This window comes from Malaclemys terrapin, chromosome 3 (genome assembly GCF_027887155.1).
Source record: "Malaclemys terrapin pileata isolate rMalTer1 chromosome 3, rMalTer1.hap1, whole genome shotgun sequence".
NCBI classification, from domain to species: Eukaryota; Metazoa; Chordata; order Testudines; family Emydidae; genus Malaclemys; species Malaclemys terrapin.
Window position 1 is genome coordinate 154,670,014 of NC_071507.1, and position 27,170 is coordinate 154,697,183.

General features: G+C 39.9%; 1 protein-coding gene across 7 annotated transcripts in view; it reads right to left on the reverse strand.

Annotated features, from left to right (window-relative positions):
- ADGRB3 (adhesion G protein-coupled receptor B3) overlaps positions 1 to 27,170 on the reverse strand; it is a 600,799-nt gene that overhangs the window by 265,909 nt on the left and 307,720 nt on the right. For all 7 annotated transcript variants that reach the window (XM_054023981.1, XM_054023978.1, XM_054023982.1 and 4 more), the window contains 2 exons: positions 15,181 to 15,249; positions 10,991 to 11,099 (listed from right to left, as the gene is read on the reverse strand). In XM_054023981.1, coding sequence (XP_053879956.1) covers positions 10,991 to 11,099; positions 15,181 to 15,249 — 178 coding nt within the window. The remainder of the gene's footprint in view (positions 1 to 10,990; positions 11,100 to 15,180; positions 15,250 to 27,170) is intronic.

Consider the following 27,170-nt stretch of genomic DNA (forward strand, 5'->3'; position numbering starts at 1 on the left):
GGCTCTTATTATTTTATTTTGACTCGGCTCAGTTTACGGATATGTCAATAATTTCATTACAAGCTAAAGGTGAGAGTATGTGTGCTAGTAAAACTAAAACAAAGTTGTTTTTCTGACTGAAAGTTTCAGGCCATTAATTTATATATTGAAGAAGAAATGAACATCCTAGTTGTTTTATAACTTTATTTTTCCATTTGTCAAGAAATAGACCAAAATACAAGAATGATTCCTAAAAGCTGCTCAGCTTTTTAGTGCATTTATAGATCTGCACATTATTTATGGCATGTGACTGAACAACCCTGAAGTGCTGACGTTAAGAGATACAGCACTAAATCTCACATCAGTGTAACAGATAGACTGGTCAGACACCATTAGGATAAACAAACACTCAACAGAAAGAAGAAAAGTTGCCAGAAAGGACTGGGATTAGTAGTGAGACTGATGGTCAGAACCCGCTCTCTCTTTGTATTAGAAACTCTGTAGAACTAAATCTTCTTGTTTTTCACTAGCACTAGGCGCTCAGATACTATAGCCACCAGGAGTCATATAAGCAGTTATATAATATCAATAACCTAGCCATTTAGAAACATATCTTGTATCAAGGGGCATGCATGGTGCAAAGTCCCAAGGACCAACTGAGTTTCATGGCCAAGGAAGACTAAATGGATCCTGAAATCCCTCAACCCCTCAGCTGTGGCTGTTTAGCACCAACATGGCCACTATCCCCAAGGCCTCCCCAGGAGTGGAGTCACTCACCCTGACTTTTATTTATTAGGTATTCTAGAAGATTATGTCAGGTAAGGTAACATTTTAGCTGGGAATGAATCTGTGCTTTTTCCAGATAACTGACTTATACGAAACTGAATAGCCCAGCACAGGCATTCCAGAGGACCAGGAGATTACCAGACCTGCCGCCTGGTACCTGAATGGAAACTTCATGGATATGGGCACGGAGAGGGAGGGGAGAGAAGAGATAACTATAGAACTGGTTGGAGGGAGAAGTGCCTTTTGGAATGATGCAACGAGACCTAAAACCTGTTTAGGATTCTAATGGCATAGAGGAATCCTCAACTGATGTAAAGGTAGTGTAACCTGCTCTATGCCAGACCCTCCTGACCTCCAGGATGTAGAGGGTATATGGGTGGGAAAGACAAGGGACTTCTGGAGGCCAGAAGGGGCCAGACTGGCTCACGTAGCAATGATCTTTATCAGAGTAAAGGCCTTACACACCATCACAAGCTGGCATAAATTAGAATAACCCTTAAACTACACCACTAATTGTGCTATGGGCCAGCTTGGTCCCTAGCTAGCCACAGGATCAGAAGGAGAAGAAAGGAGGCTTAGCGTCACCTTTGCTTCCACATTCTCCTCCTGCACAGCACAAGTGAGGAGTGAGACTTCTCACAGCATGAAGCAACAGATTATGTATGAGAGATATTTGGCTGACACTTAAACCTTAGGCGAAATGCTGACTCCACTGAAGTCAAGGGCAAAACTCCCAGGATTTTACCCAAGACCTGTGCAGTTGCTGGAGATCCACAAACATGTACATTTTTCTGCTGATTATGCAGTTTTTGCTAAAGAGAAATAGTTCAAAGTGTTAATAGGAGCTAAGTAGATATTGTAAATAAATATAGATAAATAAGGGATATCCTGATTCTCTATGTAATCATTTCTCTCCCATCAAGGTTTTGTCCCAATAAAGAAGACATTTAGATAAATGTCTATCAGGGATGGTCTAGACAGTATTTGGTCCTGCCATGCGGGCAGGGAACTGGACTCGATGACATCTCGAGGTCCCTTCCAGTCCTAGAATCTATGAATCTATGAAAGAAGTCTAAACGTTTCTTGACTTGTCAGAAACTAAAATAACAGCCACCTATCCAGTCACCTATCAGTCTTTGTAGATTCTTGCAGCTTATCTTGACTAGCACCATATCATATTGTGTGTGCCTCACAACTTCATTTAAAAAAAAAACTCACAGTAATATCTTTCTCTTCCTTCCCTTGTAGACTGATGTCATTTCCCGGTGAATTATGCAGTCTTAACTGACAACCATGGTCCTACTCTGAAAAGTGACTCTCTGAAAGTGTCATAAGGGGGTTTCTTGTTTATTGTGCCTTAATGATTCCAGATCAAATGTGCTTTGTTTATAAGTAACACATGTTTTTCTTAGTTGTGTTTGCTTCTGAAAGTGGTAATGTCTGTGTCAAAAATCTGTATTAAATTTTAATGGTGAAAAAAAATCCTTGCACTGATTTGATTTAAACAGAGATGGACGATATAGCTACAAATGCTGGAAGAAATTAAAGCCAGAAAAAGGAGGCAACAGAAAGTGGTCAGGGGGGAATGTGAATCAGTTAGAAAGAAAGATACTAGCAAGGAAGCTTAGCAAAGGAAAATTAAATCAGCTTTAGCAGCACAGATGAAAAGGGATCGCAAGGCAAACATCAGTTGGAAATGTAAGAATGTAACCATACTGTAAGATCAGATATGAACGATAAGATAAGACACAGAATCACTGTTACAAAATGCCCAAACTGGTGTGGAAAAACAAATAGAAGAGGTAAGCATCCGTTTGCTAAATATGAACAATAATGTTTCAAGAAAAGGCAATACAATGAGGGAACTTGAACCAACCACAAACTGGTTAACAGAGAGATGCACAGAGGAACATGAGAATCTCAGATGAGAAAGAAAGAGGCTATGGGAACGGCAGTCATTTTAAAAGACTTTTTCTACCCTATGGCTTCCTATAGATTTTGAGAGGGCCAAGATCAGACTTTCCCTCCTTAAATAGGAAGGAAAACATTTGAAAGGCCTATTTGGCCCAGCTCAAAATGAAATCCTAAATGAACGATTCGGAGCATAGGAATTGTCATATTGGATCAGGCCAGTGGTTGTTTTTAGCCCCTGTCCCTCTCTGATAGTGACCAGTACTAGATGCTTCAGATGAAGAGGCTTGTCTACACTGGCACAGCTCTGCTACTGTAGCACTTAGTGAAGGTGCTCCCTATGCCAATGGGAGAGCTTCTCCTGTTTGTGTAGGTATTCCACCTCCACAAGAGGTAGCTATGTCAATGGGAGAAGCTGTCCTGCTGACACAGCGCTGTCCACTCTGGGAGTTAGGTTGATATAACTGTTGGTTAGAGATGTGGATTTTTCACCCCCCTTGAGCAATGTAGTTATACTGACATAAATTGGTAGTGTAGACCAAGCCTATCAGTTAGTGTTTGGCTTATGCCCAGAAGCATGAAGACAAGTATCCTTTCTGATGTGCTTTATCTTATCGAGTATAACTGTGATTGTTCCCATTCTCCATATAAATGACCAATACGGTTTTTCCTTTTATTCCTACTAGGCACCTTGCCCAATGATTATGGCAATGGACTCCATTGTTCACCCAGTTTTAAATGTTTTGCTTTACAGTTTAGCTGAAGGACCCCTGAATGTTTTTGTGTTAGGACTAAGGTTAAATAAAGATTGGTTATCTTCTCTTCCCATTCATTATTTTTCATACATCTATCATATTCCTTTTTATTAATTTCCTTTCAACACTAAACAATTCTAATAATTTCAGTCTCTCTTCAATGAGAAGTCGCCCCATCTCTCTAAGAATGTTTATCACCCAGCTCAGATCCCGTTCTATTGTGCTACAGCAGTGTTTCTCAAACTGGGGTCGCCGCTTGTTTAGGGAAAGCCCCTGGTAGGCTGGGCTGGTTTGTTTACCTGCCCCATCCGCAGGTCTGGCCAATCGCAGCTCCGACTGGCCGCGGTTCGCTGCTCCAGGCCAATGGGAGCTGCTGGAAGTGGAAGCCAGTACATCCCTCGGCCTGCTGTTGTGAAAGAGACAAGCTTTCAAGCTACACAGAGCACTTATCTGTTTCAGCAAAGGAAGTTGGGCCAATAAAAGATGTTACCTCACCCACCTTGTCTCTCTAATATCCAGGGACCAACATGGGTACAACAACACTACAAACAAGTACATTTGGTCAGCCAGTTTTCTTTTAACCATCCCTTTGCTGCTACATTGAAACAAATCTAGCTCAGAATGGGTATCCAATATTCCTTTACAGAACAATCCTGATCTGCCCTACTATATAAGTGTCTATCTTTCATTACTGTTTGAAGCATTTTACTTGGTTCTGAAGTAAATCTCACTGTTCCATAATTTCCAGATCCAGCTGATCAGTTTTTAAAGACAAGTAAAACATTTGCTGCACTCCAATCGTCCACTCCAGCAGTTGATTTTAATGAGATTGAAGATTTCTTGTTAGCAGCTCAGCCACATTATTAAGTTCCTTCAGAACTCTTGATGGAAAACTATTGGTTCTGGTGACTTGTTGCTATTTAATTTTTCAGTTTGTTCCAGCAACTCCTCCTTTGTTTGAGAGAAGAATAGAGAAGGAGTGGGGCGAGCTGTAGTGTGAATGGACCTGTTCTGACTGTGCTGCAAAATTTGGTCCTGGAAAAGAGTTTTTTTTTTTGGATTTATAACGTTGATGTGTGGTTCAGAATAAGCACTGAATATGAGTTAGATAGAGATCACCTAAGGATTAGTAAGGAAAACGACACTCCATCTGCAGAAGATCTGAGGAGATTGGCATATCTGTCAAACCCGATTACAAGTGTGGATGCCCAGGATAAATGATCTATGGATCAGTTTACTTCTGTTCAACTGGATGCAGACATGCAAATTAAAATCAGTGAATGGAAACCAAGGACACTTCTGAGGCTGTGAAATTTGCTACAGAACTGGAATCTTTCTATTCCGCAGCACATCAGAAAAAGAAGCAGCTCATTGTAAGTACTGAATCTTGTTTCTCATGTTTATGTGAAAAGGGATTCTGAATGGATGCATGAAATGTCGGAGAGGATTGAAAATTATTATATTCAGTTTTTACAAAACAGAACATGAAAATAACTATAGTACAGTTCTGCTCTATTAATTCTGTGTAAAAATGGCCCCTTCTCTCTGCACAGATCTGCTTCCTGTATTCAACATGTTTACTTACTTTTGTGACAAAAATAACTTTTAATACTTTTTATGCTAGTTAGCACTACAGAGTTTATACAGCTAAGAGAGCATGAGCTGGATGTATTCCTTCTGATGTAATAGCAAAAAAATTACATTCCAATTACATGGTCAATCAGTCACACTTGTGTAACTCCAATGAAGGCAACTGTGTTGCACTGAGGGTATAATTTGGGGACAGTGGGATTGTACAGCTTAATCAATCACAGAATTTGGTGTGACTAACCTTTATTACTGGTGCAAAAAGGAAAAACCCAACTTGATTCTCAGGTTATATCTACATTTTGAGTTGGAGGTGTAAATTCCAGCATGAGGAGACATATCTAATCAAGCTAGCATGCTAAAAATAGAATGTAGGTGTGATCCTGCTAGTGAAGGCAGGGGGCTGGACTCGATGACCTTTCGGGGTCCCTTCCAGTTCTATGAGATAGGTATATCTCCATATATAAAAATACAAGTGGTGTGAGGGGCTAGTTGCTCCAAGAAGTTACCTGTCCAAGATGCTAAGTACGCACTAGGGGCAGGCAGTCTCTTCTGCTATTCGCACCACTGTGGCTACATTCTATTTTTTAGCACACTAGCTTGATTAAAGCTAGCATGTGTATGTCTCCTCAAGCTGGAATTTATATTTACAGCTCAAAGGGTAGACAGACCCATAGATCCCAGGGTGAGTTTGGAGGACTGGCAGTAGAAGCTGCTTGCATTTTATTAAATTATTATTTATTTGTATTGCTGCAGCAGCCAGAGGCCTTAATTAACCTGAGTTTAGGAATAGCCCTGAGCAAGAGGTTACGTGTAAGATTAACCAAAACAGAAATAAACCTGGAAGGCATTGTGACTCAGAGATCCCCCCATCCTTGTTCTTGCAGGGGGTAGTAATTTTTCAGACAGACTATAATAGCAATCAATTTCTCCCTCCTCATGCCACACCAGCTCAACTACTGTGGCCAGTGAGCAGAGGTAGTGGAGCCAAGACTGTGCCCATTTCCTGTCCCTCCTTGCCATCTGGCTCCAGCGAGGGAGAATGTAGGTGGATAACCCATTTGCTTCAATGTGCCAGGACCCAAGGTCCAGCTAGCCAGCATAAGTGTATAAGTTTCTCTTACTTTTCTTAATCCCTTTCACTTGCTTGCCTGGGCACATAGACTAAGTAAGACTCTAGTCCTAAGGGTTTAAAAAACATTAGGTGTGAGTGGGAGGAGGATGATCAAAGGAAAACTACTAAATTTATGCAGTTACATGAGTAGCCAGTGCACACCACAATTTCTGATTCAGAAAGAAAGTTGTTACTTCCCATTTGATATGGCGATGATGTAGATGCTATATACACAGGATCCCTACATGTCATTTTTATAGTCACTCTTTTGAGCACAAACGGATTGGGCTGCAGTCAAACATGCCAAAAGGTATGGGCTGTGCTGTGTTAATCAACAAATCTTTGATTTTGCCATAAAAATGGTTTCAAACACACACTCTGGGGTGGGGAATGTCTTTTTATTTATTTATTTTTGCTCTCTATATGTACATGGCCTAGCACACTGGGTCCTGACACCTGGTCCAGGACTAGGGCTCCTAGGTGCTATGCAATACAAATGATAAATAATAACGATAACTCCTGATTTGGGGCTCTAGGTACTACCACAATAAAAATATTAAACAACACCACTGCCACCACCATGACACTCATTAACAGCAACGAACTATCAGATTAGTCAACATTTTAAACATTCTGAGGCACAGAAAGTACAGTACCTTCTGATGCTTTCCCTAGAACTTCCCCAATACAAAACTATGCCTTACATCATTGATTGTTTACAATTCTAGGGTTCATCCAATTCTCAAGCTGGGCAAATTATTTTAAGAAATATTTAATGAATAATTTAATAAAATATGGACAGGTTTCCATTATTGCTAAGTCAATCTACTTTACATTGTTCAGGGATGTGAAAAAGACTCCCTTCTCCCGAGAGACGCAAGTTACAGCGATACTATGTCAGCAGACGGTGTCCTGCTGACATAGCTTCCGCCTCTCATGGAGGTGGAGTAATTATGCCGACCGGACAGCACTCTCCTGTCAGCATAGAGCATCTCCACCAGACACTCTACAATGGACCTGTAGACCTGCCCTGTCATTGTCTGGCTAAATTATTCAACAAATATTATCAAATAGTGCTGTTCATCAAGATAGTGATTTATATTGGTCATGAATCAAGAATATTGGAACAATACATCAAATATTTGTAACTGCATGCCAGTATACTTATTCTGGTTATAAATTTGGTTCTTCATTAGCAATGTTTTGAACATTTTGTACGCTGTTTTCAAAATCAAGTAATTCTTAAATCATAGTGTCTTCTGACCAGTTCTACTGCCTCACTTTAAAAGAGATTGACATTCTGATGAGACAAGGTGAGTGAGATAATATATTTTATTGGACCAACTTCTGTTGGTAAGAGAGACAAGCTTTCAACCTTACACAGAGCTCTTCTTCAGATCTGGGAAACTTATTCAGACCTGGTCTACACTACATGGTTATTTGATGTAAGTTGCATTGCATTGACCTAGCTGTGAAACTGTTTTCACTTAAATTTGGCTTCCGCTGACGTAAGAGCCTCTCTATGCTGATTTAGTAACACCACCTCCCCAAGCAGTGTAAAGAAATGGTAGATGTAATTAGGTCGACACACAATCTGTGTAGACACTCCATTGCTTACCTAGACTGTTACTGGCTTTCAGAAGCCATCCCACAATGTCCACACTGACAATATAATCAATACAAGTGCTCCTAGTGAGGACACACACCGCTGACACAAAGAGCAAATTGTGCACACACAAAAGCAATTTAATAACTTGTGGTGGCTTATGCTGATGTAAGTTAGGTCAACATAATTTTGTAGTGTAGACATGGTCTCACAAAGTCACAGCTAATTACAAGATGGAGGAGACTGTTTAGCATAAGTAGTTAACACATATTTCAAGGGACCATTCAAGGTGAAGTGGCCCATTAAAACCCCTCCAGTCACAAAGGACGAAAGGAAGTCGGGAGAAGCAGTTGGGTGGGTTGTTTTTAGTGTCTAGCAAAGTTATGAATTTAAGCTCGTCTTTTCAAACTGTTGTGCAGGATTCCTTTGAGGATGAGGACTGATATGTCAGAGGTAGAAGTGATCATTATGTAGTGTTTTTGTATTTTATCTTTTCCTGTGTGAATTTATTAGAGAGGATAGTGATTGTATGGTTTCATCTACATAGTTGCTATTGGGGCATCTAGGGCACTGGGCAAGGTGCACCACCTGTTGTGATAGGTATGTGTAGGACCCATGGATCTTGAAAGGTATATGGCAGGGGGTCCATTGTAGCAGTGGAGATATGTCTGCAGGTTTTGCATCTGTTGTTCTGGAAGTTTCTGGTACCACTTTGAGTTGGTGTGTCCTGGTCTGTGGGGAGCTTGCTTCTGATGATGAGCTTGGAGAGGTTGGGGGCTATTAGAAGGCCAGAAAAGGGGGTTCAGGAAAGATTTCTTTCAGGATGGGGTCCCCATTGAGTATGGGTTGTAGCTGTTTGATGATATCCGTTATGGGTTCCAGTGTTGGGTGGTAGGTGACAACTAGGGGCGTGGGGTTAGAAGGGGTTTTATCCAGAGATAACCTGCTTCAATATAGAAATAAAACACCCTCCAACCACACACTTCTAGTTAACATACATGTCAAGTTTATAAGAATGTGTTCAAATGTTTGGACTTCATGGCTTATGCATTGCATTAGACTTATTATATCTGTATCCCATGTTATAAGGTAATATTTAAGGGCATGTCTTCACTAGCAATGTTAAAGCGCTGCTGCAATGTTAAACCACCACACTTGCAATGTTAAACCACCTCCAATAGCTAGGGGAATAGCTACCAGCACTGGTGCACGGTCTACACTGGCACTTTACAGCACTGAAACTTGCAGCATTCAGGGGAGTGTTTTTTCACACCCCTGAGTGAGAAAGTTGCTTTGTAATGATAAAATTGTTTGCTGTGAAACTGAAAACCCCCAGAGTCAGGACAGAAGCATTACCAAGTGTGAGATACTAGTTTACCACAAGAGATGTCGTCTCCTGCCCAACAAAAGAACGCCTATAGACACCAGGCGAACCATTATGGAACAACAAAAGACTCTGTTGATTGCTCCCCCCCACACCCACACCCACACCCATGAAGAGGGGATGTGAACATAACCATCCCATCACAGTTTGAACTCTGAAGGAAGGAAATAAAACTCCCTGACCAGAAGGAACTATATCACTATGCTACTTGGAATTTGGAAAGGGCAATATTTCTAAGGTTAAGCAAGGATCCCTAAGCTGCTCAGCTTTGGTTAGCCCTTAAGGACATATAAAGCTTGCACATGACAGCGGCTTCTATTGCTATTTGGAACCTAAGACTGTAACTCATTTGTTTGTGTATGTTTACCTGTTTTATCCTTGTAAATAACTCTATTTCTTTTTCCTAGTTAATAAACCTTTAGTCAGTTTATTAAAGGATTGACTTCAAGCGTTGTCTTTGGTGTAAGAACTAGGGTGCACTTGACCTGGGGTAAGTGACTGATCCTTTGGGACTGGAAGTAACCTGAATTTTGTTGTGATTTTTGGTGCAAGGTACCATCTATCATAAAGGCAGGTTTTCTTGGGTGGCAAGATAGCCAGAGTGGCCAAGGTAGACTATCTCTGACTCCATCTTAAGGCTATTATAGTGCTTGATTCTTGGTTGGTGAAATCTAATTATAAAACACACAACCAGTTTAGGGTTTATGCCCTGATTTGTAACAGTCTGCCTGAAGGTTGGCACCCATGTTCATGAGCCACTCCAGACAGCTTGATAGTAGTCACTGCAAATTATGGCAACAAGATGAAATACTCAAAATTGCCTTACAATCTGGGTCATTTTAAATGCATTAGTATTCCATGCCCTAGATGAACTGATACTTCAGAGATAATTACAGCCCCTAATAGGTTGAGTCCAGGTTGATGACATCTTTCATATGTTCTGAATGTTATTTTATTATATTGTCTCAGTCTTCACTGGCATTATGAATGTTGTACAGCTGCTCTAACAAGTCTTTTAAAAAGTAAATCAAAACAAAATTTTGAATACACACACACACACAGAAAAACTGAAAACCTAAGTAACCCAAACTTTTAAATGATTTTGTATTATAATGACAACTGATGTTTAGGTTTTATTAAAAGTATTTGCTGAGGCTAATTACTAACATACTACAATATGCACAATAAGGTCTATAGGTGGATAAAAAATTAGTAGAAATGTTGTCAACAAAATCAACATTTATCCAGTGAATTAAGCAATTCATTATATATATTTAGCTTTATATATATATACACACACACACTAAAATTATTAATTATAATGTCTCAAATTGATATATAATTTGAGACATTATAATTAATATATATATACACATACATATTATCTATCTATCTATATACACACACACATTATGTATGTTTAATTTTAGTGTACACATTATATATACATAATATATACATACACTAAAATTATACAGTATACACAGTATTCAAATAGCAATTTGAGACATTATAATTAATAATTATATATACCTACCCTAAAATTATTAATTCTCATGTCTCAAATTGCTATTTGGATCATTGTGTATACTGGCAGGCTTCTAGTATATGCATAGCATAACATGGACTACTTTTTGGATTTTATTTAGGATCTTAAGCTTTATATTCAGATTGTGAGAGATGAGAAAGTAGAAGATTCACTACTCACACATTCACTTTTAAATAGACTAATAAACTAGACAATAGATGACCAAACACCAAAACACAAGTTTAGAAGAGGATCCCAATCATATAGACAGCAGGTACAAAGTACATACTTGCATGTTTTGATTTTCAAATATTTGATAAAAGAAATTCCTATTTCTTACCTACATTTCCAGTCATTAGGTATGAATTCTGAAAGTCCATCATCCCCATTCCAACAATGTGTATAAAATCTTCAATCACCTGCATTAGCTCCACTGATCCTGGATAGATCTAATAAATGAAGGTCAGATACACAATAACTGCAAGACCTTCACAAACTCTGTATCATTCACATAAAATACTAACCAAGTACAATAAAATAAGCTGGGACATTCAACAGCTAAATTGTACTCATCATGTTTTAATGTCCAAAGTTTTAAGTTACAGCAAAACAATACGTTTTAGTCTTCAATGCATCATTTATCCCCAAGTGAGCAGACAAGATCTCTCACAATATCATTCAAAATCAGCTTAGCCCAAGAACTGTGAGATGTTTGCCCATAAATTAATGCACTTAACAGAAAAGGATTCAAATTCTTTGCTCTCCACAGCCCTCAGTAACGGTTACTGTATTTCAGAGTAATATTCCAGAAACAAACGTAGACCAAATTTTGCCTTCAAATCTGTGCAGGCAATCTCCAACAATGTTGATACGAGTTGTGTATGTATATGAAGGATAAATTTGGCCCTGTGTTCTTTGCAGTATGGTATCATCTTTGTTGCTTTGAAACTGTGTTTAACTATAAAATGCATTATTGAATCTGTGTGTATTCATTTTTAACATTATTATTAGTGCTAGCACAGAGATAAAGTAGTAAACTAAAGGCATCCATATTGATCTCTGCAACAGCAGAATTGCACCCTTATATGATTGCCAAATGGTAAATGGCTAGTCCATTTACAAGAAAACATATTTCATTTTCATGGTCCTGAGAGGGCATTAGGACAAAAAATATATATTCATTATGCAATAGTATCAAGAGATTAGAAACCGTTACATTTATTAACACATTTAGTGGATAAACTGATATCATATACAACATATACATCAGTAAATCATTGAAAGGATTACTGTCTGTGTCATGGACAAGGGATACTTTCCTGTAAAATAAACATTTTTTTAAATGGATATCCTGCTACACACAATACATTTTTTGTCCTCATACATAAGGGATGGTCAAAATACAAAATGTAAATGATATTCACTGTATACTGTTCTGCATTTGGGAATACAGCCACTCTCTTCTTTAATATGCATGTGTTGCTTTTGGAGACTACGAATCCTAACATCCAATACTGTTCCTTCCTATGGTTTGATGTGTCTAGCTCCAGAGCCTCTCAGACCAAGGTGGGCAATTGCATACTCTGTTCTGTAGTCTATGCAGGCCCTTATATTAAAGTTTTGGGCAGCAACAACCTACTTTCTTTTACACTAATTAATTGTGGTGTTCAAGATGCTGGCAAGGTACAAATGCTGCCCTGAGTGATGCAGATTTAAAATTTATTTTTCTAATGACTTCTGTAAGGTAACAAATGTTTTAGTATCAATATTATCCACACACCAAACAAGCAGTACATGTTCCTGGACTGAGTAAGAAGGCTGCATTTCAATCAAAAGGGTCTGTTGTCAGTATTCACTCCAGTTAGAATTTCACAGTAAATAACTGCAGGAGAAACCATTGAGCCATAGATGTTACATGGGTGCTCTATGTATATGGAAAGTATGTAGTTAATACATAAAGTGCCAGTAGACGCCGATAAAGAATACATAGCATAATTTCTGAGTTTTGCAGGCCCAATAAAAATTTATTGTTGTGGACCGCAAATGGCGTCCTCTATGAGGCGCTTTACATCAGCTCTTAACAAAAGGCATGTATAAGGCATGTATAACAAAAGGGTGCTGTATATTTGTATTCTATATAATCCATAATTAATGGTTTCTGATGCTGACAATTAATCTAGAAAAAGGATGTTGAGCTGCTGCAGCTGTATTCTGATAGAAAGTCAGCAATTTATTGATCGTGAATGAGGCTTTCTTTCTACCAGAAAGAAGAATGCAGAGCACAATCTCAGGGATCCAAAGTAGTGTACAAATGCAGTTTGCTCAAAGCAAATCGTCTTATGCAAGTTGGCAGGAAAAAATGGTGAAAATTCCCTTGGTTTGCAAATCTTAACTCTGTAGTCTTTAGAAAGAACACAGAATCAGATTGCTTAGCCCTGTAAAAAGAATTCTCTCTCTAGCACTTTCAGCTAGTTAATGCTGTTTATAATAAGTGAAATATTCATCTCATATAATGAAATATGCATGTGTTTTTCATGATTATTTGCTGTGATGAGCTTAGTATAAGAACTTTAAAATACTTTTGCACAGGATTTATTAGTTTCAGATGCTTTTGTTTCTGTCTCATAAAATATGATTTTATTTTTAACTGTACCTTAGCACATTTTCATTCCATAAAACTGACAAGTCTAATGAATATTTGATGAAAAGAAAAAGAAAACTACACTAAACCTGAAACAAGGACTCAGTACTGCCTCAAAAATAAACAAATAAATTAGGGCTGTAGATTAATTGTAGTAAACTCACGCAATTAACTCAAAAATTAATTACAATTAAAAAAATTAATTGTGATTAATCGCACTGTTAAACAATAGAATACCAATTGAAATGTATTAAATATTTTTGGATATTTTTCTACATTATCAAGTATATTGATTGCGATTACAACTCAGAATACAAAGTGTACAGTGCACGCTTTGTATTATTTTTATTGCAAATATTTGCACTGTAAAAATGATAAACAAAAGAAATAGTATTTTTCAATTCACCTCATACAAGTACTGTAGTGCAATCTCTTTATCATGTAAGTGGAACCAAATGTAATTTTTTTGTTACATAACTGCACTCAAAACCAAAAAAATGTAAAGCTTTAGAGCCTATTAGTCCACTCAGTCCTACTTCTTGTTCAGCCAATCGCTAAGAGAAACAAGTTTGTTTATATTTACAGGAGATAATGCTGCCCACTTCTTAATTACAATGTCACCTGAAAGTGAGAACAGGCATTCACATTGCACTATTGTAGTTGACGTCACAAGATATTTACATGCCAGAATCACTAAAGATTCATATGCCTCTTCATGCTTCGGCCATCCTTCCAGAGGAGATGACCCTTGTTAAAAAAAATGTGTTAATTAAATTTGTGACTGAACTCCTTGGGGAGAATTGTATATCTCCTACTCTGTTTTATCCATATTCTGCCATATATTTCATGTTATAGCAGTCTTGGATGATGACCCAGCACATGTTGTTCATTTTAAGACCACTTTCGCTACAGATTTGACAAAATGCAAAGAAGGTACCAATGTGAGATTTCTAAAGATAGCTACAGCACTCTACCCAAGATTTAAGAATCTGAAGTGCCTTCCAAAATCTGAGAGGGATGTGGTGTGGAGCATGCTTTCAGAAGTCTTAAAAGAATAACACTCTGATGCGGAAACTACAGAACCCAAACCACCAAAAAAGAAAATCAACCTTCTGCTGGTGGCATCTGACTCAAATGATGAAAATTAACATGCATTGGTCTGCACGGCAAGAGATTGTTATTGAGCAGAACCCGTCATCAGCATGGACGCATGTCCTCTGGAATGGTGGTTGAAGCATCAAGAGACATGAATTTTTAGCGCATCTGGCATGTAAATATCTTGCGACGCCAGCTACAACAGTGCCATGGAAATGCTTGTTCTCACTTTCAGGTGACATTGTAAACAAGAAGCAGGCAGCATTAGCTCCTGCAAACTTGTTTGTCTGAGCGATTGCTGAACAAGTGGTAGGACTGATTGGACTTCTAGGCTCTAAAGTTTTACATTGTTTTATTTTTGAATGCAATTATTTTTGTACATAATTCTACATTTATACATTCCACTTTCATGATAAAGAGATTGGACTACAGTACTTGTATTAGGTGAATTATAAAATACTATTTATTTTGTTTTTTTACAATGCAAATATTTGTAATAAAAATAAATATTGAGGATTGTACACTTTGTATTCTGTATTGTAATTGAAATCAATATATTTCAAAATGTAGAAAACTACCAAAAATATTGGAATAAATGATATTCTGTTATTGTTTAATAGCCTGATCAATTGCGTGATTAATCACAATTATTTTTTTAATTCCTTGATAGCTCTAAATAAATATATAAATAATCAGGACAGGTTTTGGGAGTACAACTGAGCATATTTAGGGCAAAATGTAAAACTCTACTTTGGTAATTTTTGAAACTAAATAGCAACATAGGCAAATCTTACCTGCTGTGCATCTTCCCATTTCTCTTTGTTCTCTTCATCAAGCAGATTACTAACTATTTGAAAGAAGTTCTGCAAAATTGAAATAAAAAAAATCAAAGTAAAATGAAATTCAGGAATATAACAAATGCTCATGCCATTAAGTTATAATTAAGAATGATTTTGTATTGTTGTGACAGAGGTCCATTGGTGGATCACCACTCTGTCAGCAACTCTTGTCAGTTGTACATACATTGTACATCTGTGAAAGGTGCTAACTGAGAAAAAGTCAGCCATAGCTGGGAAGAAGGAAGACTGTGAAAGAAACCATCTTGAACAAAGCCTGTACTTTGTTAGATTAAGTTTTAGATGAGTGTTTTCACTCCCTTGGAATTTCTCCTCCCTTGGTGTTCACACCTCAACTGCTAGAAGAGGCCCTCATCCTCCCTGACTGAACTAACCTCATTATCTCCAGACTGATTCTTGCCTGCATATTTATATCTGCCTCTGGAAATTTCCATTACATGTGTCTGACGAAGTGGGCATTCACCCACGAAAGCTTACGCTCCAATACATCTGTTAGTCTTTAAGGTGCCACAGGACTCTTTGTTGCTTTTTTACAGATCCAGACTAACCCCTCTGATACTTGTTTTCACTTTGATTTGCTTATAACTCTTTCTAACTTCCTTTTACTTGGCATCACTTAACTTAGTACTTTTATTTCTTTAGAGGAACAAACAAACCTTATTATTTCTCTAAACTGTCCAGGACAGGGCTGGACATGGCATGGTTTGGGGGAAATTCATGGTGTGTGTTGGGATCACTTTGGTGGTTGTAACCAAGGCTGGTGGAAGCCAAATAGAGGCTGTAGACAGGCTGGGGTCAGAGCTACCGAATCAGCACTATCTAATACCGAGACACTTCAGGGTGTGACCTGGATACTTGTAGGCTGGTTTTGAGCATCCCGAGCTGGGAGCTAAAGCAGCAAAACATTTTAAGGCACCTAGAGTTGCAGGGCAAGTGGTGACACAACCTCTTACTGGTCTGGATTGTACCCCAAACCCCATAACAATTGTCATTACTGATGCATGTGTCCAGCCATATAGTCATGGGCTCAGTATTACCGGTTTAGGTAATAAAAACTAACCGAAATCTTTTCAATATCCATATTTAACCTATTGGTCTCTCCAATTTTTCCTGCATCTCTGCATTTTCTGGTTTCAATCACCACAAAATTGAAAACATAATGAAATACTTTGACCCAGGCTAGTTGTATTTCCATTCCAGTTAAAACCTGGAAGTACTGGAAATTTCAGAAGAAAACTGCCATATTTCCAGAACCAAACCATTCAGGTTTGCTCATCACCCATTTATACTAACAAGGATTCCACCTCACTTGCCATGGAATTTTTCCATTAGACAGATAAGTTTGGGAAACAGAAAAAATAAAATAGACAAAATACCTTTTTCACTATACAGTAATGGATGTACCAACGGAAAATATTTCCCAAACAAAGGGTTAGAAAATAATGCAGTGGCATTATTTTATACTTACACAGTGCAAGATTTCACTTCAGATACAATATTTTTACAGATCCAGACTAACCCCTCTGATACTTGTTTTCACTTTGATTTGCTTATAACTCTTTCTAACTTCCTTTTACTTGGCATCACTTAACTTAGTACTTTTATTTCTTTAGAGGAAATAAGAGTCCTTGCACCAAAGCAAAAGCTCTATTGACTAATGAAGAATTTTGCTTGAGGATTTTTGGACTGGGTTCTTTGTGGTGCACGGGATAAGGCAGAATTTGGTGAATCAATTTTACTTTTGATAAATATTGCCCAAAGCTAAGGCCAAGCCAATGTATCCACTCTTTCAGCATCAGCACCAGCATTAATACTGTCTTTAAAATAATGCAATAAGTGAATTTAGTCTTTGCATTCACACAACTGTTTAACTGTACTGGTATAGTTGAAGTGGTACAATGCTACTAGTGTGGAGACACTTACAGTAGTATAGATTATTGACATATGGTAATGGAAATAAGTTATAGCAGTAGAAATACATTTGTACTAGTATAGTTGTCTTCATAGTAGGGGGTTGCCCTTGTGTGTGTGTGTGTGTGTGTGAGAGAGAGAGGGGGGGGGGACACCAAACCAAAAAATCAATTATCCTCTCAGCTCTACTCCTGAGTATAATGCAATGATTGTGAGATATGGGCCAATGTTTACTGGGAAGTACTCTGACAGTAAATCACAATATTATTTTCACTTGTTTTTATCTACATTTGAATGGAGGTCTCTGGCAGTAAAATATTGTAATAGGTTGCCTTTAGGGGCTTTGAAGCAGTTACCTCATCCAGAGACTGGTAAAGGAGACTAGGTTTAATTCAGTCTCCTTAGGCAGGGAAAGCTTAATAAATTTCCTTTTGAATGCAATAATGTCACAAAAGGGTTACTGATGTTTCATGTCCCCCTCTTGAGAACATGTGGTCCAATGGCATTTTTGGAATAGAGGGGTTATGTGGTTGTGGGATGAAACAAGTGCTGTGTACTAAGCAGGTGTTCTGGTTGTGAGAGTACCTGGAAAAATACAGAGCAAGAAGGGTATTATTATTAGGATAGGGTAGAAGTGCCTGGTCCAAGGCCTCTACCAAAGGCAACTGCCTGTGTGCCATTTTTAAGCCCCTACTTGTGTCAGAAAACAAGACTTGTGTACATTTCAAAAATAAACAAATTACACTAAAAATACCTGACTCGATATCATCAATTTCTGCTCCAAATGGGAAACTGACCTGGGAGGCCCCCAAACTCTTAACAGAATGGTAATAATAAATAAACTAACAGGCAGTCTATGGTCGCTCTCCAACTAGGTGTGCCAGCTACTTTTCAAAAAAGTAGATGTCTTTTTAGGAGGCTTAAACAGAAAATATATAATTGTCTCTAGCTGTTACTTTCTATATTTGGTTGCCCTATGTATTGAATGTCTTTAAGCAAATCATATGAATGACACCTAAAGTCACAACCATCTTTAAAAGCTAGTCAGCTTTTAAAGCATACTTTTAAAAAAATCAATTTATTTCAAGTGTTTCTCAGAACTTTCTTTTTTAATTCCATCAGCTGCCTCCTCCCCCCCCCCCCCCCCGCCACTTTTACCTACAATGTATTTTGTCTGTAAGAGTTACGGGGTTTTTTGTGCAGAGCCTGTTCAGCTCAAATCTGTATCAGTTTTCTTGCACTCATACAATTTTGTCTGCAGTCTGTTAATTATCTAATGATTTTTATATTCATTTATAAAAGATTCCTGTAGCTGTCATTAACTTCAGTTAGAGTAATGGGTACTCAGAAGCTCTGAAAAACAGATCATGAGTGACTTACTCAAGGTCACAAAGGAAGTCACTACAGAAATTGGATTAAGGATCATATGTTCTCCTTTCTCCTACACCATTAGTTTTAACCCCCCTGAAACGGATGGTGCGAAGCATAATTAAGTAGCATTTTTAAAATGATATTTACTGTGAGTATAAAGTATTAAGGATAGTCAGTGACAGAGGTGAAAACAGAACTAGTTGTTCCTGGCTCCCAGCTCTCTACTCAATGCACTAACTACACCAGTGATAGTCAGACTGAGGCTTGTGAGCTGCAAATGGCTTTTAATGTGTCTCCTGAAGCTTTTTGCAGCACATGATATTAAAGTTATTGAACAATCAGGACACTTTTATTGTTATTAACCAATTAAGTGACCAACTTGCACTAAATATAAGTTAATAACTTAGTGCAAGTATATATATATATTATTCTCACAGAAACATATAAAATTAAATATTTCCCCTGTCATACTGTTTAAATAGTACTATAGTAAATGAAACAATGAATTCACACTACTGTGGGTTTTTTGGGTAATGCTGATTGCTAATTTTGGTCCTGAACACTGAGGTGTGAATATCACTGAATTACACCATGCTCCCGCTTCAGAATATCCCCATGCTCCATAAAAATATTGCACATGAGATTTTGTGAATACATTTTATTTTTAAGAATTTTTCAGTACCAAAATTCTCATGACTGGAAATATCAAAATTTGGGGAATATAAAACTGCACAAAATTAGGGAAAACATTTTCACAAGATAAAATGTTCACCAATTTAACCCAACTCCTAAAATTTACCTCTAACAACATATGATCTTGGGAGAATGGGAGGAGGAACGCACTGAAAACACTTGTTTTCCTCCATAGTCTCACACTGCCCCAAGGGAGGAAGCTAATGATGCCATTTACGATGTGAGAATTACATTGCCAATAATTTACATTGCTAATAATGATTCAGCAAAGCACTTACATATGTGCTTTAGGGCTTTGCTGAACTGGTACAAAAGAGACTTTAAAAAATGACTTAGCTGAAGGCATGGTCATTCTCCCATTGAAGTCAGTGACAAAAATGCCATTGGCTTCAGTGATACAAAATTGGATGATAAGAATGCATAAGGGAGGGAACATTGGGGATCAATGCAGTAATGAAAACAGAGAAGCAAAATGGTCTCAGGGATTGATCCAGTGCCCACTGAAATCAGCAGGATTCTGTTCGCTGACTTTAACGGGTCCTGGATATGACTCTCGGTATTTATCTACTCAAGCACTTAGAGTATCCATTCACATTCAGCACTACATCATGAGGACTATAAATACAATAATCCATCGTAAAATATACTCTGCAAATTAAATGTCAAGTAATTTAACCTACAAAATTCTTTCCAAAGGAGATTCTTCATCTCTAAGAGTTTTCTTCTTTCAGCTCTCAAGATATGTAAAAGGATGGAAGGCTCACATGGATATTTCCAAATGTCTCTACATTTCAGAAAGGTTAATTAAGGACCATGTAAACGGATTTTCATGTCAAAAATGCCCGTAGAGATTTATTGGTTGTTCTTTCTTTCTTTCTTATGCATTATTAGCACAATGTAAGACACCTACAAGCCATATCATTTTTCAGTTAACATATGCTTTATATCCAAAACTAGTCTAGTATCTGGAATTATATTTTTTCCCAAACAAATTTATATTCTGGATGCGAAATAATGTTCTTTTTCCTTTTTAAGTAACAAACATTTTAATTTGCCACATCCCACTTGAATATGAAGGTATTACATTCCTATATATTCTATAACTGAGTCGATATATTGTCTGGACCAGTGGGGTACGGGAGTCTGGTAGAGGGCAAATATACTGGTCACTGGATGAGTAGTTTTCTGTTCCCTGAGTGACCAGAGTAGGGGCTGCACTAGAGTAATCTGATCTTCTTCTTTGAGAAAGTAACGGACTTATTAGATAAGGGAAATGCGGTGGACCTAATATACCTGGATTTCAGTAAAGCGTTTGATACAGTACCCCATGAGGAATTATTGGTTAAAATGAAAAACATGGGGATCGATATGAAAATCCAGAGGTGGATAAGGAATTGGTTAATGGGGAGAATGCAGCGGGTCGTATTAAAGGGTGAATTGTCGGGTTGGAGGGAGGTTACTAGTGGAGTGCCTCAAGGTTCGGTTTTGGGACCCATTTTATTTAATCTATTTATAACTGACCTCGGGACCAATTGCAAGAGTGGGCTGATAAAGTTTGCGGATGATACGAAGGTGGGAGGAGTTGCAAACTCGGAGGAGGATAGGGATATTCTGCAGGGAGACTTGAATGAGCTTGCGAATTGGAGTATCAGAAATAGGATGAAATTTAATAGTGAAAAGTGTAAGGTGATGCACTTGGGGATGAATAATAACAATTTTAGTTACAAGATGGGGACGCATTGGTTAGAAGTAACGGAGAAGGACCTAGGGGTCCTTGTGGACCGCAGGATGACTATGAGTCGACAATGTGACGTGGCGGTGAAAAAAGCCAATGCGGTCTTGGGATGTATTAGGCGAGGTATATCTAGTAGGGATAGGGAGGTCCTGCTTCCGTTGTATAAGGCGCTGGTGAGACCTCATTTGGAGTACTGTGTGCAGTTCTGGTCTCCCATGTTTAAAAAAGATGAACTCAAACTGGAACGGGTGCAGAGAAGGGCGACTAAGATGATCAGAGGAATGGAAAACCTGTCGTATGAAAAGAGATTAGAGGAGCTTGGGTTGTTTAGTCTGACAAAGCGAAGGCTGAGGGGGGATATGATTGCTATCTTCAAATATATCAGAGGGGTTAATACAAGGGAGGGAGAGGAATTATTCCAGCTTAGTACTAATGTGGACACGAGAACGAATGGATATAAACTGGCCGTGGGGAAGTTCAGGCTTGAAATTAGACGAAGGTTTCTGACCATCAGAGGGGTGAAATATTGGAACGGCCTTCCGAGGGAAACGGTGGGGGCGACGGACCTGTCTGGTTTTAAGATTAAGTTGGATAAGTTTATGGAGGGAATGGTTTAATGGTAAAACATAGTAGCCAAGGAAAACCAAGCAATGGTACATGAATAGCATAATGGCCAACAAGGGTCAGGCTAGAGACTCTTGCCTATATGCTCGGGGTATTACTGATCGCCATATTTGGGGTCGGGAAGGAATTTTCCTCCAGGGTAGATTGGCTGAGCCTCTGGAGGTTTTTCGCCTTCCTCCGCAGCATGGGGCAGGGATCACTAGCAGGAGGGTCTCAGCCGATTGAAGTCACTAAAACACAGGATTGGGGACTTCAACGGCAGAGTCCAGGGAAGGGTCTTGCGGCCTGCAGCATGCAGGGGGTCAGACCAGATGATCATAATGGTCCCTTCTGACCTTAAAGTCTATGAGTCTATGAGTAATCAGGAACCTGCTAGAACAAGTTAAGGCAGGCAGGCTAATTAGGACACCTGGAGCCAATTAAGAAGAAGCTGCTAGAATCAATTAACGTAGGCTAATCAGGGCACCTGGGTTTTAAAAGGAGCTCACTTCAGTTTGTGGTGTGAGAATGAGGAGCTGGGAGCAAGAAGCTGAGAGTGAGTGGGTGTGCTGCTGGAGGACTGAGGAGCACAAGCATTATCAGACACCAGGAGGAAGGTCCTGTGGTGAGACTAAAGAAGGTATTTGGAGGAGGCCATGGGGAAGTAGCCTAGGGAGTTGTAGCTGTCATGCAGCTGTTACAGGAGGCACTATAGACAGCTGCAGTTCACAGGGCCCTGGGCTGGAACCCGGAGTAGAGGGCGGGCCTGGGTTCCCCCCAAACCTCCCAATTGACCTGGACTGTGGGTTCTTCCAGAGGGGGAAGGTCTCTGGGCTGTTCCCCAACCCACATGGTGAATCTCTGAGGCAAGAAAATCCGCCAATAAGCCCAGGACCCACCAAGACAGAGGAGGAACTTTGTCACACTGGTGTTAGGGGTGGGATCTTGGGGTGCACAGCGCAGTGGAAGAAGGAGGGTGATTTAAAAACAAAAAAACAAAAAAAAAAGGGAGAGCGTTTATTTTTTTTCACCATGATGGATGACGTAGTGCGGGCACTGATACAAGCAATGGCGGCCCAGCAGGAGGCTACCTGTGTCCAGGCAGCCACCCAACAGGAGGCAGTGTGGCTGCAGCAAGAGACTAATCGCCTGCTGATGGACCAGGCTGATCAATGTTGGACCGAGCTATGTTGCGGGAACTGGTAAACCAGGTAAAGTCCCTTACGGAGCTGAATCGCGGCCATGATGGGATGCGGCTCATACGGGCCAACCTTTGGCTACAGAAAATGACACGGGAGGATGATGTAGAGGCATACCTTCTGGCCTTTGAGAGGACAGCCCTACGGGAGGCCTGGCCTCAAGATCAGTTGTCTTAGATCCTTGCCCCATTCCTGTGTGGGAAGGCCCAGAAGGCCTATCATGATCTGCCTGAAAAGGCTGCGGCAGACTACCCCCAGCTGAAAGCCGAGATCCTGGCCAGATCTGGGGTAACGACAGCAATGCAGGCCCAGCAGTATCACGGTTGGAGGTACCAGGAAGACAAAACCCCGTGGTCCCAATTGTATGACCTCATCCATCTCGCACAAAAGTGGTTGCAAACAGAGTCCCAGAGCCGGAAGACATACTAGCGGTTCTGGTCATCGACCGATACATGAGGGGACTACCACCAGATCTTCGTGCCTGGGTAAGCCAGAACGAACCCTCGACCTATGATGAGGTTGTCGCCCTGGTAGAGAGACGAAGAACAGCGAGGGAGCTGACCCGACCAGTTAAGGAAGAGGCACCCCGGGTTAAACTAGCAGCAACGAGCCCTAAAGTTCGGGTGACTGGGCCACCAGGAGGGCCCAGGTGGAAAAAGAGAGAGGCTGAAGGCCCATCAGAGGCCACAAAGAGTCAGAGCACTGAGGGAGAAGAGGATCGTGATGTTAGACTGCCCAAACCAAGAGATCGGGGAACGTCTAGGGCTCCATACAGATGTTATGCCTGCGGGGAGTGGGGACACATAGCTGCACAGTGTCCCAATGCTGAGGAGCCTATGCAGTGTAACCTGGGGAACTGGGCAGATCCATGCTCCCTAATCCACCTTGTGGGGGTCTCACTAACCCCACATATGTATACCAGACCAGTGAAACTACATGGGGTAGGGACCACGGCACTGGTTGATTCGGGGAGTGCTATCACGCTTATCTCAGGGAAGCTCGTGAAGCGTAGTCAGCTGCTACTGGTTAAACGTACGGAGATAACATGTGTCCATGGGACAGTTAGTTACTACCCCACCATCCCAGTAAAAATCGAGATCCAAGGGAACACTACTGAGGTAGCAGCAGGTGTAGTCCCTAAACTCCCATACCCGGTGCTCATAGGGAGGGACTTCCCAGGGTTTGGAAACTTACTCCTAGTAGGGGGATTGGAGAAAGATGGGGACCCTAAAATTGGTGAGGCATCCACAGCAGACTGTCAACCCCCAATCGTCTCTGAAATATCCCCAGATTTGTTCTCCACTCCCAGACAGGGTAGAAAAACAAAAAGGGAAAGAAGGGCAGCTAAGGCCTTGGGAATCCGAATACTGACCCAAAGCCAGAGGGTCGCTCTTGTAGGTAGGTGAATCCACGCAGCTGAAAAGGAGGCCACGCAGGAGGGAGAAGCACCTGAGTCTGACCCTCACCCTAATGCTTCTGAACCAGTAGAGGCAACAGAGACTGGGCCCCTAGATCTTGGGCAGATTAGCCCCGGGAGAGGAAATTTTGAACGGGACCAAGCAGAAGACCCAAGGTATGACAACATTAGGAAGGAGGTGACTGAAATAGATGGGGTCCCTGTGGAAGGGAAAATCCAGGGACCAGGACCCTACTTCATAATGAAGAAGGATCTCTTATACTGGGTTGCACCAGTAGAGAGGCAGAAGGTACAGCAGATCCTAGTACCTCAAAAACACAAGAACGCTGTATTAAGTCTTGCTCATAGTCATCTTTTTGGGGGGCATTTGGGGGTAGAGAAGACCCGCACAAGTCCTACGACGGTTCTTCTGGCCTGGAGTACATGAAGAAGTGCGGATGTACTGTGCCTCCTGCCCAGAGTGTCAGCTGCACAGTCCCCGTCCCCACTTGAGGGCACCTTTAGGGATACCCTTCCCATCATAGAGGTCCCCTTCGAGCGAATAGCCATGGAGCTAGTGGGACCCCTGGAGAAGACGGCTCGGGGCCACCAATATATACTTGTTGCTTTGGACTATGCTACTCGCTACCCAGAAGCCGTCCCCCTGCGGAACACGGCCTCTAAAACTATAGCCAAAGAGCTGGTGGGGATCTTTGCCCGAATGGGGCTACCGATGGAGATATTAACTGACCAAGGAACCCCATTTATGTCGAAGCTAATGAAGGACCAGCTATTACAGGAGGCACTATAGACAGCTGCAGTCCACAGGGCCCTGGGCTGGAACCCGGAGTAGATGGCAGGCCCGGGTTCCCCCCAAATCTTCCAATTGACCTGAACTGTGGGTTCTTCCAGAGGGGAAGGTCTCTGGGCTGTTCCTCAACCCACATGGTGAATCTCTGAGGCAAGAAAATCCACCAATAAGCGCAAGACCCACCAAGATAGAGGAGGAACTTTGTCACAATATATAGACATAGTCCTTGATTTCATGAAAGTTTTAGGAGTTCATTAATGCAAGTTTGGGCTCTTAGATCTTAGTCCCAGTGGATATTTTATATACTTGTGTAAAATCCATATTAGGGACCAAATTATGTGCTGACTTACACCACGAACACTACCACTGGCTTCAGTACCTTTGCACAAGATTTAGGTCAGCAAAGTATATGTCCCTGCATGTCACAGTTCATATCTAAAATGATAAATGGCTACACTATAGAAAATGAAGAGTGCCTGGAAAATCTACAGTGTCAAAGGTGTCCTGTCTATAGAAGGAAGAGGTTGCTAGAATCACTTGTCAAAAATATTACAGCTCTTGTACAATATTACCTTTCAATCTTTCTGAGACTCTGTGTCACCTTAAACATCTGCTCTCTCTCTCTCTCTCTCTCTCTCTTTGAGAAGAGTGCTGTGTATTTGTATTAGCTCTCTTTTCATATTCTTGAGTCTTATGGTTTATGTCATGCTTACTTTGTAACGGGTGGTTGTAAGTTATTTTATAATGTGCATACTCTTCACTCCTGCTTTAGATATATCTGTGTCTCTTTATTGGCAGAGACTGAATGTTTATGCCGGTTTCTTTTCTTAAAAAAGTTTTGAAAAGAATGCATATACATTTTAAATTTAAAATAAATGTGCGTACAGTATGGGTGCATTTATAAATATAAATGGACTTGTCTACAGGCTGGCCTGATTTTCATTTTCAGTTAGTTCCTTTTATACCAGGCTGGCAGTGTACATAAGAATAGCCATACTGGATCAGACCAAAGGTCCATCTAGCCCAGTGGCCAATACCAGGTGCCCCAGAGGGAATGAACAGAACAGGTAATCATCAAGTGATCCATCAAGTGTAAAAGGAACTTAGAGTGGGAGAAAATCACATTTACACTGCCAGGATGGTGTCAAGGAGAATTAGGTCCTTTATGTATAATAATGGATAGCTAGACAGATATAGATGGAGATACACACTTTTTAGATAGATTAATATCTATAATATATTTAGAAATATATAGATAGTTAAGACCACTGATGCTTATTAATCATAATTAATGCACTGACTAACTTACTGTATTAATCTAACATTTTTATAGCACTTGTAATGAAGAGACCTAGGTGATATACAATAATTAACAAAGGGACTTGGGAGATATACAATAATTATTAAATACATATAGTGTTCATGCCCAAATTAACTCAAACAGTTCTGTCCTGTCAAAAGTATATGAATATAATTTGAAGTGTAATATTTCAACTTTGTTATGTAGCCATATTTTGCATGGCTCTTGTGGATGTGCAAGAAAGAGAATCTTCCAGCACCTCAGAGCAGCAGTGGGAAACAATTGTGATCCCTGCACTCACTGCTGTACAGAGATTCCTCCCTCTATGCACTGTTTATACATATTACTCATATTTATGGCATCTTGCTACTAATATTTTTCCTCATGATTATTTTAACTACCGGTACTTCTCTTTATAATAAAACTAATTATTTATTAATAGTAGCATTTGTTAGGTTTTTGGTGAGAATATGTAATCAGGCTTATAGATAATCAGCCTAGAATCAAGGTCTGATTTAACATATACGTTCTATTTGCCCATAAGTCATGAGTATGAAATAGGTGACAAGACTATCGAACTTCCTGAGTCAAGTTACAATACATCTGATTTTCCTCTATTTTCATCCTTTTCTATGCCCCATAAATAGCAGCTGTGGAAGCTGAGATGCATGGAGATTTTCAGACTGCAGATACCAGTAGCATGTAATTTAAACAGAAGAGCTGGTTGATAAGAACATAAGAACGGCCATACTGGGTCAGACCAAAGGTCCATCTAGCCCAGTAACATGTCTTCCAACAGTTGTCAATACCAGGTGCCCCAGAGGGAATGAACAGAACAGGTAATCATCAAGTGATCCATCCCCTGTCGCTCATTCCCAGCTTCTGGCAAACAGAGGCCAAGGAAGCCA